The following is a 15,293-nucleotide window of genomic DNA, read 5'->3' as shown; positions in this document are numbered from 1 at the left end:
CGTTCCGGGAGGCTGTGCGTGGAATTTTCTTTGTCACGGCAGGCGTCAAGTCGATTTCCTCTCTGGAAGTCTGGCGGCGTTGTCCATGCGAGGCCGTGCGTCGAAGTTCCGGTCGCACCGTAGGCTTTGCATCGAGCAGCGTCAGCGTGCAGCGATTTTCTCACCGCAGAGCAAGGTGTGCGTGAAATGTTTGGGCGCACGAGGAGTCCAACTGAAAAAGAGAAGTCTTTTTGGTCCTGAGACTTCAGGGAGCAGGAGGCAAGCTCTATCCAAGCCCTTGGAGAGCACTTTTGCAGCCAGACAAGAGTTCAGCAACGCAGCAGGCCAACAGCAAGGCAGCAGTCCTTTGTAGAAAGCAGACAGGTGAGTCCTTTGAGCAGCCAGGTAGTTCTTTTTGGCAGGATGCAGGTTCTGGTTCAGGTTTCTTCTCCAGCAGGGGTCTGAGGTGGTAGGGCAGAGGCCCTGTTTTATACCCAAATGTGCCTTTGAAGTGGGGGAGACTTCAAAGAGTGGCTTAGAAGTGCACCAGGTCCCCTTTCAGTTCAATCCTGTCTGCCAGGGTCCCAGTAGGGTGTGTGGCAGTCCTTTGTGTGAGAGCAGGCCCTCCACCCTCCCAGCCCAGGACGACCCATTCAAAATGCAGACGTATGCAAGTGAGGCTGAGTACCCTGTGTTTTGGGTGTGTCTGAGTGAATGCACAAGGAGCTGTCAACTAAACCTAGCCAGACTTGGATTGTAAGGCACAGAAAGATTTAAGTGCAGAGAAATGCTCACTTTCTAAAAGTTGCATTTCTAAAATAGTAATATTAATTCCAACTTTGCCAGTCAGCAGAATTTTGTATTACCATTCTGGCCATACTAAATATGACCTTCCTACTCCCTTCAGATCTGCAGCTGCCACTTCAATAATGTATGAGGGCAGCCCCAATGTTAGCCTATGAAGGGAGCAGGCCTCACTACTATAAAAACAAATTCAGGAGTTTTACACTACCAGGACATGTAAACTAGACAGGTACATGTCCTGCCTTTTACCCACACAACACCCTGCTCTAGGGGTTACCTAGGGCACACATTAGAGGTGACATGTGTAGAAAAGGGGGAGCTTTAGGCTTGGCAAGTACTTTTAAATGCCATGTCGAAGTGGCAGCGAAACTGCACACACAGGCCTTGCCATGGCAGGCCTGGGACAAGGCAAAGGCGCTACTTGAGTGGGTGGCACAGCCAGTGCTGCAGGCCCACTAATAGCATTTAATCTACAGGCCCTAGGCACATACAGTGCACATTACTAGGGACTGTTAAGTACATTAAATAGTCCAATTGGGTATGATCCAAAGTTACCATGTTTAAATGGAGAGAGCATATGCACTTTATCATTGGTTAGCAGTGGTAAAGTGTGCAGAGTCTAGAAGCCAGCAAAAACAGAGTCCAAAAAGTGGAGGGAGGCAGGCAAAAAGTTAGGGGTGACCACCCTAAGGCATGTCAGGTCTAACAGGAAGAAATAGAGCTGCTGCTACACACTACTTTGATGATGCACACAGATCTCAGAACAGGGTTACTCTTTGCAGCTCCACTATTCACATAAGTCTTAACATCAAAGCCCTCCTTTCATGGACAAGAGCACATCATGCTAATTTCACTATTGAGGAGAAATGCACCAGTACAGAGCAGTTGCTACTCCTCAATGTGTTAGAATTGACATCAGTAGTTAAAGCCCTGCAAGCTTTCTAACATCTGCAGAGCAAAATGTTTCTCATTCAAACCAACAACTTTACAACCGTGTATTACGTTTGAAACCAAGAAGGGACACATTTGTTTGTTCTCTTTTTCTCTCTCTCAACAAATATGGCATTGGGAACTCAAACACAAAATTAATCTCCTTGTAGAACACCTGCTAGGCACTGCCAACGATTTTGCAGACCCCCTCAGCAGTCACAATTGAAACATGCAGGAATGGAAACTAAATCCTAGGATTCTCATTCCATACTTTCAAAAGCGTACACACAGACATAGATCTATTCACCAAGCTTAAAAAAAATATGTCCATGCTTCGCCTTGAAGTTTCCCTCACCTCCATTGACAGGGATCTGTGGATAAACTGCCCAGCGTCAGTTCCATACTCTTTCCCACCCCTTTCAGAAGATACTAACCTTTGTGGTCAAAATACTCGGAAGGAGTCAGTGACAATAATCTTAGTGCGCCATCATGGAACACACAAGTAATGGTATTCATGTTTGCTTGAAATGGCAGTTCAGCCACTGATCAAGCTCAATGTATGGCCAGACTGTCTAACATCCAAATTTACCATCCCAATCCTTACACTCTACATTTGGTTCTTGAAGTCATACAATTGAGTTACCTTTACCCAGTTCTTCATTTGAAAGTGTGGTTGCCAAAGGAGAGACTGCAGTTCCGATCTTCTTTGAGCTCTCAGCAGCCTTTGATACGGATACAGTCTCTCACCTCACATTCATCATAAGACTGCACAGCATAGGCATCCAAGGAGCAGCTCTCAGTTGGATCGCCACTTTCCTCACTGGTAGAATGCAAAAAGTCCACCTTCCTCCCCTACATCTCTGAACCCAAGGAAATCATTGGTTGAGTAACCCAAGGATCCTTGCTCAGCCCCACCCTCTTCAAACATATGACAGCTCTGGCCAGCATTGTCAAAACCTACAAACTCAACATCATATCCTATGCTGACGGCACACAACTTACCCTCTCCGAAGACAAGACCAACTTCCACAACTGAACAACAAACATTGTCAACTGGATAAAGGACAACTGCCTGAAGCTCTATACGGAGAAGACAGAGGTACTGATATTTGGAAGCAAACGCTCCCCAGGGGATGTATCCTGGTGGCCCTAAGAACTCTGACCTACTCCTACCCCTACTGATCATGCTAGGGACTTACGCATCATTCTACAACAAGCTAACCATAACGACTCAGGTCAGCTCCGTCTCCTACTCCTGCTTCTTCATCCCCAACATACTTCTTAACATATTCAAATGGCTACTCTGAAGCTCATGACGCACAGTCACCCTGGCCCTCATCTCCAGCTGACTGGACCACAACAATGGTCTCTACCCAGAGATCTCAGCTCACTTTCGCTGATAACTACAGACCATACCGAATGCCAAAGCCAGACTCATCCCAGATCTCCCTAGATGAATCCACAATACCCCCTACTTCAGAGAACTCCACTGCCTCCCTGTACAGCAAAGATGCCAGTTCTAGCTCCTGCCCACGCATACAAGGCCCTACAGAACCTTCAAGACCAGCCTACTTGAACCACCACCTGAACTTCCATCAGCCCACTAGACACCTGTGCTCTGCTTCCCTTGCTCTAACTCTCACCTCCTGCATCTGATGCAGCAGATTCAGAGGTCGCTCCTTCTCCTACTTAGCAGCCAAGACATGGAATGAGCTACCCTTTCATCTCCGGACATCTAGATCTCTTCCAGAGTTCCTAATGTCCCTGAAGAGCTGGCTGTTCGGCTAATCAACTGGACCCTGCTTGTGCCTGGATACCCTCACAGGTGACAAGAAGCACAAACAAATCTACCTTTTTTGTGCATCTAATATTTACCGACCATAACAGATGAAAAACGCACCCATCTGAAAGACTGAGAAAGACAAAAAAAGGTCTTAAACAGAGAAAACAGAAACATGCAAGAGTGAGATAAAGGGACAGGGAATGTGTGGTAGTGGAGAAAAGAGGCAGGAAGGGGATTTAAAACTATCAGCCTTGATATTTGATGCACCAAAATATTGCTCTGTTCGGGCATTGGCACTCGCTCTTTTACAAATTTAGCACAAGATTAACCTACCATCTGAGTGCATGACTATTGTTAGGGATGCTCATCATTTTATTAGATGATTGTGTCATTTAGCCAAATTGAAATGATTTGTTCATTACTGAGATCAAATATTCATAGTTCGAGTTACACTAAATCCTTCCTACACTATATTATCTGTATTTCCTTAACCCCTTCGCTGCCAGGCCTTTTCCCCCTCCGGTGCCAAGCCTTTTTTTGGCTGTTTGAGGCAGTTCATGCTTAGGCCCCCATAACTTTTTGTCCACATAAGCTACCCATGCCAAATTTGCGTCCTTTTTTCCAACATCCTAGGTATTCTAGAGGTACCCAGGCTTTGTAGGTTCCCCTGAAGGAGACCAAGAAATTAGCCAAAATACAGCGAAATTTTAGGTTTTTTTGCAAAAAAAAATGAAAAAAGGGCTGCAGAAGAAGACGTGTTGGTTTTTTCCCTGAAAATGTCATCTACAAAGGGTTTGCAGTGCTAAAATCACCATCTTCCCAACTTTCAGGAACAGGCAGACTTGAACCAGAAAGCCTGATTTTTCAATTCAATTTTGCCATTCTGCTGGGACATAGCACATTTTTACTATTTTTTGTGTGCTTTCTGCCTCCTTCCAGTTAGTGACAGAAATGGGTGTGAAACCAATGCTGGATCCCAGAAAGCTAAACATTTCTGAAAAGTAAACAACATTCTGAATTCAGCAAGGGGTAATTTGTGTAGATCTTTAAGGGTTTAGTACATAAAATAACAGCTGAATTAAAAACATATTGAAATTGAGGTGAAAAAAACAGCCATTTTTCTCCACGTTTTACTCTAACTTTTTCCTGCGATGTCAAATTTTTGAAAGCAGTATACCGTCACGACTCTTCTGGTTGTGGAGATATATAGGACATCTAGGGTCATCAAGAATTCTAGGTACCCAGAGCCAATAAATGAGCTGCACCGTGCAATGGGTTTTCATTCTATACCGGATATACAGCAATTCATTTGCTGAAATATAAAATAGGCATCAAGAAAACCTTTGTATTTCATAATTGGACACAAGTTAAGGTGTTGAGAAGCAGGGGTTATTTGCACATCTCTGAATTTCGGGGTGCCCGTGCTAGCATGTGAATTACAGGGCATTTCTCAAATAAACGTCTTTTTTACGCACTGTCTTACATTTGGAAGGAAAAAGGGACAATAACACTTGTTTTGCTATTCTGTGTTTCCCCCAGCCTCCCGATAAAAATGGTACCTCACTTGGGTGGACATGCCTAATGCTCCCAACAGGAAACGCAACATGGACACATCACATTTTTACATTGAAATCTGACGTGTTTTTTTGCAAAGTCCCTAGCTGTAGATTTTGGCCTCTAGCTCAGCCGGTACCTAGGACAACCTACCAAACCCAGACATTTCTGAAAATTAGACATCTAGGGGAATCCAGGATGAGGTGACTTGTGGGACTTTCACCAGGTTCTGTTACCCAGAATCCTTTGCAATCCTCCAAATGTGGCCAAAAACACTTTTTCCTCACATTTTGGTGACCGAAAGTTCTGGAATCTGAAAGGAGCCACAAATTTCCTTCCACCCAGCGTCCCCCAAGTCTCCCGATAAAAATGGTACCTCACTTGTGTGGGTATGCCTAGTGCCCGCGACAAGAAATGCCATGAAACACAACATGGACACATCACATTTTCCCAAAGAAAACAGACCTGTTTTTTTTTTTTTGTTGCAAAGTGCCTAGCTGTGGATTTTGGCCTCTAGCTCAGCCGTCACCTAGGTAAACCAACCAAACCTGTGCATTTCTGAAAACTAGACACCTAGGGGAATCCAAGATGGGGTGACTTGTGGGGCTCTCACCAGGTTCTGTTACCCAGAATCCTTTGCAAACCTCAAAATCACATCAGTTTCAATATTTTTTATTTCAGCTGTTATTTTTTGTAGGAAAACCTTGTAGGATCTACACAAAGGATCCGTTGCTGAATTCAGAATTTTGTCTACTTTTTAGAAATGTTTATCTGTCCATGATCCAGCATTGGTTTCTCACCCATTTCTGTCACTAACTGAAAGGAGGCTGAAAGCACAAACAATTGAAATGGGTATGTCCCAGTAAAATGCCATAATTGTGTTGAAAAATTTGATTTTCTGATTTAAGTCTGTCTGTTCCTGAAAGTTGGGAAGATGGTGATTTTAGAACCACAAATGCTTTGTTGATGCCGTTTTCAGGGGAAAAAAACCACAAGCCTTCTTCTGCAGCCCTTTTTTCCTATTAGTTTAAAAAAAAACTAAAGTTTTGCTGTATTTTGGCTAATTTCTTGGTCTCCAGGGGAACCCACAAACTCTGGGTACCTCTAGAATCCCTAGTATGTTGGAATAAAAGGATGCACATATGGCCCCAAAAAAGGCCTGGCACCTGAAGAGGAAATGGCCAGGCAGCGAAGAGGCTAAGGGTCTTTTGGTATCTGGTCCAAGCTGCCTGAATTTGAGGTAGATAGTAGTAATCAAATGGGATTTTTCTTCTCTACATTCTCTGTTGTACCAGATGGAATTGGCTCTTTGTGGGAGACTGTGAGGGGAGAAATGTTGGGTAAAGCAAAAGTTCTTGAGGTCCTCCGAGCATTTAACGTGGAGACTCATGACAGCATGCATAGAAAGGCTGGGGTCACCTATTGCAGATAGAGTGGGGATTAGGCAACAACATAATTGGTCATGGACGACCTCGTTGTTGGTTACAGTATCCCATCTAACATTCCTCCTATTGTATATCTCCACAGGACAGACCGGAGTCAGAGACAGTGATATCCGGGCTGCCCTGGAGAGTTAGGAGCAGAGGGAAATGGTTACTTTAATGCTGAGACAGGACTTCCATGTCATTAAGGACTGGCCACGAATAGGGATCTGGGAGGACGTAGTCGATATTACTCAAGTACATTCCCTTTCTACATGTGGGTTTCCTAGTTAGATCTGAGGTGCTTTGACTATTGCAAGCTCTCATGCGACAAGATAACAAAAGATCTATCATCTGCAAGTGACCTTAGACATAGATGGTGTATAGGGACCTAGCAGTTGAGGAATACCCCTCTCCTGTCTTCATCATGTGCTATGTCCCTAATGAGAGCTGAGGGCTCAAAGCAAAAGTTAGTCATCTCCATCTACATTTGCTGAGGTCCTACTGGCCGTCGACATGCACTCTGTCAGCAGCGATATGACCCATGATTCAGTGGTCTTTGAGGTTCTTCTATTATAAATATTATACAGAGAGAGTTTTTCAGCATTCCAAGACAGAAATTCCAGCCCTATTATATATAATGGGAGGTAAATATTTAGTAGTTTAACTTTAACATCCTATTGAGGTACTAACCTATATGACAAGACCTCTTGAAGATCTACCAACCTGTGTTCCCAGGGCCAGTATATGGAAAGTTTTAAAGCCTTGCTTATAAGATGGAAACAGATCTGATGTTTCATGGAACTTGGTTACATTAGATTTATCAATGAATCCCTCCCAGTCTTCTTAGGGCAATTTGCGCCTTAACTTGCTATGTTCCATTATACTACTGTTGAAGTGGTAGTTCCTGGAGAGTCGACTATACAAGTACCTTGTGAGGGTGGTGGTGTTGCTTGAGAGTCGACTATCCAAGGACCTTGTGAGTTTGGTGTTGTTGCTAATGGGATCCTATTTTGTGGGACGGGGATATGTGCATCACCCACTCTTGTATGATTGTTAATGGCCGATTCAGAGGAGTCGGGGGGACAGCTTACAGTCATGCTGACATTATCTAAAACATTCCCCTGATCTGGGTTCAACTTGGCGCTGTCTAATTCACTGGGGAATTGAACTGCAGTTGTCCCTAGTTATTCAATAAGGGATGTATGTGAGGGAACTTGGGGTGTTGTGGCTCCTTCTAATACCGGGGGTTGAGTTTTAAAATGAATTCAGGAGCTTAATGGCGGGAGCATGCTGGCTTCAAGGGATAGAAGGCCACTTGCAAGGTGTGTGGACCTTGTGTCAACATAGCATAGTCAGAGTTGTCTGCTTAAGTGGATTAACGAGTTGCCCCAAGGATGTCAGAATGGATTATACTGTAATACTATTGACCACCCCTGATTAACATTTTTAAATATTGACACCTCGTTCTCTCTTAGATGTGGTTGTAGTTTTGGGACGCCTGTCATGTAAACAATCCTGCTAGAGGTTGGACTTGAACTATACCGACCCACCTCTGGGCTCCTTCCTTAGCTGGTGTGTGTGTGTGAATAGGTTGAGTCAAACAATTAAGGGGCAGTGGGAGCTTCAGGGTTCGAGGAATGATAAGACTATAACCTATAGAGGGGTCTGTAAGTCATCAAATTGTTATCCGTAAAAGTCTGAGGTGAGGAGATGTCTCTTCTGGACACTGAGCTCTCCTATTTTCATAGCATGCACTTCCTGAGGGGAATCTAAGGAACCATAATGGCAGCCGTTGTCTTGGAGGAAGGAGGTGGGTCCATGGTGGGCCAGTATATAAAGGTAGCATGCAGTTTACTCCCTTAGCTGGACATAAGTTATTAGATCAGCTTCCCAATGCCTGTCAGGATGGAGCATATTGAGTGGACTGTTGGGTCCTCGTTGTTGGTGAACATTATTGGATTTAGGGATAGCTTACCTTCTGGAAAAGATTAGAAGCTACCCCACGGCTGTTTTCCCCGCCTCCCTGGTGAAGTGGTTTGGAGGCATAGCACTCGAGGTGAGCCACTGAGACGACTGACAGCAAGAGCACCTTGTCTTTTAGGTTTGTAATCTCTGCCCTCATAATACTGATGTTGTCCCATAGTTCCTTTAATGACCACCTAGGCTCATCACGGCATAGTATCTGGGGATCATTGGAGGGTTGCAGACTCTGCCCCAAATCTAGTGGATCGTTGGTGGCTAATGGGACAAAGTGGCTGGTGCAAAGTATTGTTGGTTCTAGCAGGACATGGGGTTCTGCATGGATTTGGGGTTGGGGAGCGGAGGCCTTGCTACCTCTAGGAGTAGTTGCCCGATTTTCTGGGGAAGAATCTAGGACAGAATTTTTATTGTCCAGGGGTAGTTTGTGTATAGCCCTCATTAGATAATCAGTTTCTTGAAGGGTAACATTGTTTGGGGCTAACCCTGGGCCTTTCTTATTGGTGGGCTCCCGTAAATGTTTTTTTATGCTTTTCCTTTTTACCATTGTCTTTGCTAACTATACCTCTTCTTTATCAACTGAGTAAGCAAAAGACCTTATTGATAAAGAGAAAAAGAAAGCAAAACAGACCACAATAGGTCACGAATAAACATACAAATGCAACAATAAGGGTGCCAAATTACAGTCTCTGAAATGTCCGGCTAGTTAGAGCAAATTGCAGAATAGGCTGTGTGATGCAAATACACTATTTATTCTAGGTGCAGAGTTAGTTGGGAGATGCCTTGCTAGCAAAAACGAAGTTAGGGTGGGTGTTAGGACTGAGGTCACACATAAGTCCTCCTGACGATGGTTCAAGGCGGTATAACATGAGATAAAAGGAAGGACGTACCTTTTGGAGAGGAACGAGTCAAAGGGGATGGCCGAGCTCAGCCTCTTCCAGGCTTTGACGGGCACAGACAGGCCTGCTCTTGGCCCGAACTTCACATGTGTGCGTCCTGCGCTGTGGGAAAGGTGTCAGCACTATGAAGTGCTGTGGAGTCCTCCCCTGCTTTATAGGTGTGCAGAATGCCTCCTGGCATAAGGGCTGCTGGGGTTTGGAGTCCCCACTTGATTGACAGCTGGTCCCACGCTGCAGGAAAGGTGCTGGCACTATGAAGCACTGCAGGGGTTCTCCCTCGCCTTACATGGGTTTAGGGACGACTCCTGGTGTAAGGGTGGCTGGGGATTGGAGTCCCCACTTGATTTGTGGCTGGGCCCTCACTGCGGGAAAGGTATTGGCGCTATAAAGGCTGTGGAGGTCCTCTCCCGCCTAACAGTCAGCGTCGCTGGGGCTTGGAGTCCCAACTCGATTCACGGCTGGTCCACAATTCATTACACTTGTGAAAATTCCTTTTGTCTAAGCATTCATGGAAGGGTTAAGCATGGGTAATCACCTAGTGCACCTCATGTGCACAGTTTGACTTCTTAATATTATCTTGAAAATATTAATGGGTGCACCTTTAGAACCACAATATTCCTGCTCACTTCAAGCCAAGTAGTAATCGCTTCCTTACTCTGTTATTGACCTACAAGCTCTTTCAGTCAATGAACCATTCAATCCGGTTCACAAAGTGATGAGCGCCTCAACACATATTGCCCCTCCCTGTCCCCATCCGCAACGGAAGACAGTATCACTTTTTCACCTTAATCGAGCAGTTTAACTGCTTACATGCTTACAAATCCTTCAAGCAGGGACCAGAAAGGGCATTACAATCTCTGGATGGCAAGCATGTGCTCAAGTACTACATTGACTCAACCAAAACCTTACACAGAACAAAACATTTAATTGTTTCTGCTTATGTGGGTAAACCATTTTAAAAGAGGATATAGCCAGATAGATTGCGTGATGCATTCAGGCCTGCTATGTATGAACAATCAGACAGCTCATTGAAATTCCTCAGGCTCGTTCCACATGCAAAAAAGGTGCAAGCATGGCCTTTCTAGGTAACGCACCCCTAAGTAATATTTGTAAGGTTACAACATGATCATCAGCACACACATTCACAAAACACTACTTTGTGGACACTCATGTAAGGAAAGGTGATACAGTGGACCAAACTGTTTTAAAAACTTTAGCCCCTACCTCCTTTTTCCATCCACCTCAATTCTAGGGAGATTAGGGAATTGCTTTTAGGATTGTGCACAGCATGTGATCTACGACATCTCATGCTCGTATTGGAAAATGTTACCTGTAAGCAACTGTTTGCAGCTTGCCATTTGTAGACTGACATGCACTTCCTACCTCCCCTGTGGTGGGAATGTATAGGGGTTTCTTAACTAAACAGTTTAATTTCAATACTGAACACACCTACTGCAAGTGTGGAAAAACTATATCTGAGTGGAGTCTATGTTCTCATGCATAAGGGGTTTCAGGTATGTGGTCAAAGGTCCTTCTCGAAACCAGAACTCATTCATCAAAATGAACAGGTTGTAATATTCTGACCTCAGGGCTTGGTAGCAGGATAGTGCACTGCATATGGATTTAGAACACGACAAGCCAAATAGTTGGCTACTGGTAAGCAATATTCTGTCTATAGATCCATCCTTTCCAGTTGTCCCTGTCCCTCGAGCATTTAAGGGATTCACCTCAGTGAAGTAGTCATTTGTCCTTAGAAATTTTTGTATGTGCTCTAGGGATAGAGGAAGCAATACGTCTGTATAACACTGTTTTTTTTTTTACTGATCCATCTTGCAAGAGGTCATGTTCCAAGATTTAAGGTTCTCTGCTGCAGAACCAGAGCCCTACAGGCACATTCACCAGAGCCTGTCAAGTTTCAATTCTCTGACTGTTAGCACGCGCACTGAGGTTCCCTGTGGGAATCGTTAAACTGCACGTTTAGAGTTCAAGATTCAGAAGAACTACTGCATGGAATCATGTTTCTTTAGATTATATTGTCCGGTGTTTTACTTCTGCTTTTTCATGAAAGAAAATGATTGAGGATTATTTACTGTTCTGGACGATCAGCTCTTCAAACATTTATGATGCTTACCTTTGTATATATAAATCACTGCCGCGATAGTGGCAAGCTTGTTTAATCTGTATCTCAATAATAGCATTTCCCGGAGCCTTATCTGGTGCATTTCCACAACTGTTTGACTTGAGCTTGGTTTCTGTTACATTTTTACAAGTTCTGTTGTCACCACAGCCCTGTAGATCGTTCTTGGCCCTCAGTCAAGCACATGATTGTACCAACCTGCTATGTTGAACCGAACGAACATCTAATCTGTAACCCATGCATCTCCCACAATTTACCTGAAGATATTGTGGCCAGGAGTCATCCCCCAGACACTTTCAGAGTACATTTATATTTGTAGTGTGTTATTTGTACTGTTTTTCTCTCAAAAAATGGATTCACGAGAATTCTACACTGCTGTCTTTTTTAAACACTTAATTAAATGTTAAGGTCTGTTTAAGCACAGAATATATAAAAACCTCATTGCAGATATAAAAATTATGGTGATAATATAACGAAACTACAGGGAAATATGAAAATAGGCAGCGTACTGTGCTATGATCTTCAATGAAATTACTTTTCTCTTAGTTCTTCTTAATGTCCATATTGGCACCAAAATCTTGCCAAAAAATAAATGCTTTCCAAAAGACCTACACATATATGTTCTCATTGCTCATATTTTCCCATCTTCCGCCTCTCTGGTTTGGCCTCAGTTGTCATTGCTTCTAAAATAATAAGGTAAGATAGTAGGAAAGCAACACCTTGGTGCAAACTGTTTGTTGTAAATGTCCTTTCTGGAATGTCTTCACCACCTCCCTCTTAGAGAGGTTTGCCAACACACATAATATATTTTTTTAACCTTATCTTGAGAAAACTTAACCCAAGGTATCAGAACATAAGCATGTGGATGTTCTTCCATATTCATCTAACGTCACTGTTGTTTTTTTCTAAGGGGACACTTCATGAATATTAAACACGAGCTAGAAGTACACTACCAAAGAATAATAAAACACTGTTACACTGCAAATGTCTATAAATAAAATGACACACAGTAGGTATACTCTATAGAGCAAATGAGTGGCCTTAAGCAGCAATGAGCCAGCACAAATCTTTAAGGGGGCTCTCAGAGACGGAAATAAGGCAAAACATACAACATGCCCACAAGGTCATAACAGCAGTTCAGTACACCCAAGTCTAGTAGGGAAAGCACATCATCCCTATCTGGAGGCTTTGTGTTTTAGCTGCAGTCTGCCTTTCACTTCCTCCTCCTGACATTCTTGTGGCTCTGAGACTAAAACCTGTAAATGAAGAGGTATCTTTTTATGGTTCAGGGTTGTATGCTTATCCTAGCACTAAACATATTTGAAGTAATCTGGTGTTTGTTCTGATAATAAAAGGCGTATTATATTTTTACACATTAATACACAGTGATATTGTTTTGCTTGCTCATGTTGAAATTTTCAAAATTATGTACACTGAATCCCTTAAAATATAAGTAATTATGTGTATTTGTTTGCTGTTTTCTGGGTGTTTGTTTGCTGTATCATGATTATGTAATGAAGGTCCAAAAGGTAGCTATGAAGCAATAGTATTTTTTAGTAATGAAATGAATTGTAATCATTAAATTATATAACCTTCCTGTTTTTCTTCAGGATGACCGTTATTTTTTGAGTGGGTCACTAGATGGAAAACTTAGACTGTGGAATATCCCAGATAAAAAAGTTGCGTTATGGAATGAAGTTGATGGACAAACACGGCTAATAACAGCAGCAAACTTCTGTCAGAATGGCAAATATGCAGTGATTGGCACTTATGATGGTAGATGCATCTTCTATGATACAGAGGTACATTGCATTCTTGGAAGAACTAGCAACATTGTTAACTTTGTCAGTTATTGTTTGTCAGTTCCATTTTGTCAGTTCCTAAGCCGAATTTCTGAAACAAATGCTAATGTTTTTTTTCCCCTAAAAAAATACAGAGGCTCTAAAATTGGAGAAAAAAGTGAAATGTGTGTACTGACTCAGCCTCGGAAACCAGTTAAGGGCCTTATTTACAGTTTAGCCATCAAAAGCATAGTGGTTGTCTCGTCCACTGTATTACACGTGTATTATGGTCCATGGCATTCTAAATATGGCAGACAGCATATAATGTCCACCAAACTCTACATAATGTCCTAAGTATTTTATTATTAATACTTTGTGCACAGTTTTTCAGTTGTGAAGCTTTGCGTAACATTAATGCACTTCTTGATGTTGAGTGTATTGAATGGATCTTTGTGTACATTTGTAGTGGACCTAACCTGTGTTATAATGCAACTTGGGTGTTTCTATTTTTGTGTCTATGGTTCTAATGCGGGTTTGTGGCCTTGCTTATCAATTTCTTATTCAGTTTTATTCTAAATATTTTAAATCATTACAGTGAACTAAGCTTTTTTGCTTAAAAATATTACATTTGTGTAAGATGGGATATTACTAGGCACTTTGACAGCACAGGATGTCTACCAAACTCTACGTACGTATTTTTTCTTCTAGTACATGCCACAAATGTTGTGAACGTTTGCGGATCTGAATGTACTTCATGATGTTGAATGGATCTTTGTGTGTATTTGTAGTGGATCAATTCATTGTTCTAATGCAACTTGACTGTTTCTGACTGTTTTTGTGTTTTATGATACAAACGTGGTTTTGTTGTCTAGCTTATCAATTAATTATTCAGTTTTCATTCTAAAATTGTTACATGAACTCAACTTATTTTTGCTTAAAAATGTTACTTTTGTGTAGACGTGTATTTTACTGGGCGTATGGAAATGTAATGCTACATCCACTTACTGTAGTTTCACTTCTCCAGTATTGAATCTTTCATAGATTCACATGCTTGAATCTTCCTCATCGTCGAGATGGGAGTACCATGGCAATCATAGTAAGCTGTGTAAAGTCAAGCATTTAACAGTTATGCTTAAACAAGTGACATTATTGAACAGTTCAGATCATTTTAGAAAGAACTCCAGCCAATCAGAGATCAACACATGAATCATCTTTTCGCTCAAGGGCCGTTATGCCTCAGATTACTAACCACATGAGGTGTGAAGGGAGTCTCCCTGAGCTCCGCTCAGTTCTTAAGACAACTTCTTTCTCAGCATTCTTTGACCTTTGGCTGAACTCCAACCATCATCTAACAGAAAGGAACATCTTGGCTTATTTACTGACAAAACCTTTTCAGATTTTTTTTTTTGTTAAGAGATTTTTAGGGCATTGAGATCCTGCAAATAAACTCACTGTTCTCTGATGATCCACATAAGAAATGCCTATATTGTTTGCAACTTGGACATAAACCAAAGGAATGCAAGCATTACCACACATTTTCAGCAAAAACCTTCAAGGATAGGATATCCAGGGCTATTTTTGTGATTATGGAGAAAAAGATCAAAAGAGACTTCATTTTCTGGAGATGGGGAAGAGTGAACGTCTTTTCCTCCAAGGGAAGCTCACAAAAGACAGAGGCAGAAAGAAGAGGAAGCTGCAGAAGAACCTTTAGAAAAGGTTCTCAAGTCACAAGAGTCCATCTCTACAGTGAGGTGTAGTCAGTGTCTAGGAAGCAAGGCTCTCTAGAGGTAGCTGTGGATGAACAGCCAAGGCTTATCTAGGAGACATGCAAAGCTTATGCAATGCCACTTATAGTCACACAGCACTTACACACATGAAAGAACCACACAGTGTTACAAAAATAAAGGTACTTTATTTTAGTGACACAAATACTAAAATACTGTATAGGCAATTCTCTACTAGCAGGTGAATAAACACACTATTATATACACCTTAGTAATCAGGAATGGGCATATAAAGCAATAC

The 15,293-nt window shown here is 42.4% G+C and overlaps 1 protein-coding gene across 1 annotated transcript in view; it reads left to right on the top strand.

Moving 5' to 3' along the window:
* WDR44 (WD repeat domain 44) overlaps positions 1-15,293 on the top strand; it is a 464,168-nt gene that overhangs the window by 324,770 nt on the left and 124,105 nt on the right. The window contains exon 15 of the mRNA XM_069212536.1: positions 13,098-13,289. Within this exon, the coding sequence (XP_069068637.1) occupies positions 13,098-13,289 (192 nt within the window). The remainder of the gene's footprint in view (positions 1-13,097; positions 13,290-15,293) is intronic.

This window comes from Pleurodeles waltl, chromosome 2_1 (assembly GCF_031143425.1).
Source record: "Pleurodeles waltl isolate 20211129_DDA chromosome 2_1, aPleWal1.hap1.20221129, whole genome shotgun sequence".
NCBI lineage: Eukaryota > Metazoa > Chordata > Amphibia > Caudata > Salamandridae > Pleurodeles > Pleurodeles waltl.
The sequence above is the reverse complement of the archived record's forward strand: the minus strand, read 5'-3'. Positions and strand labels throughout refer to the sequence as shown.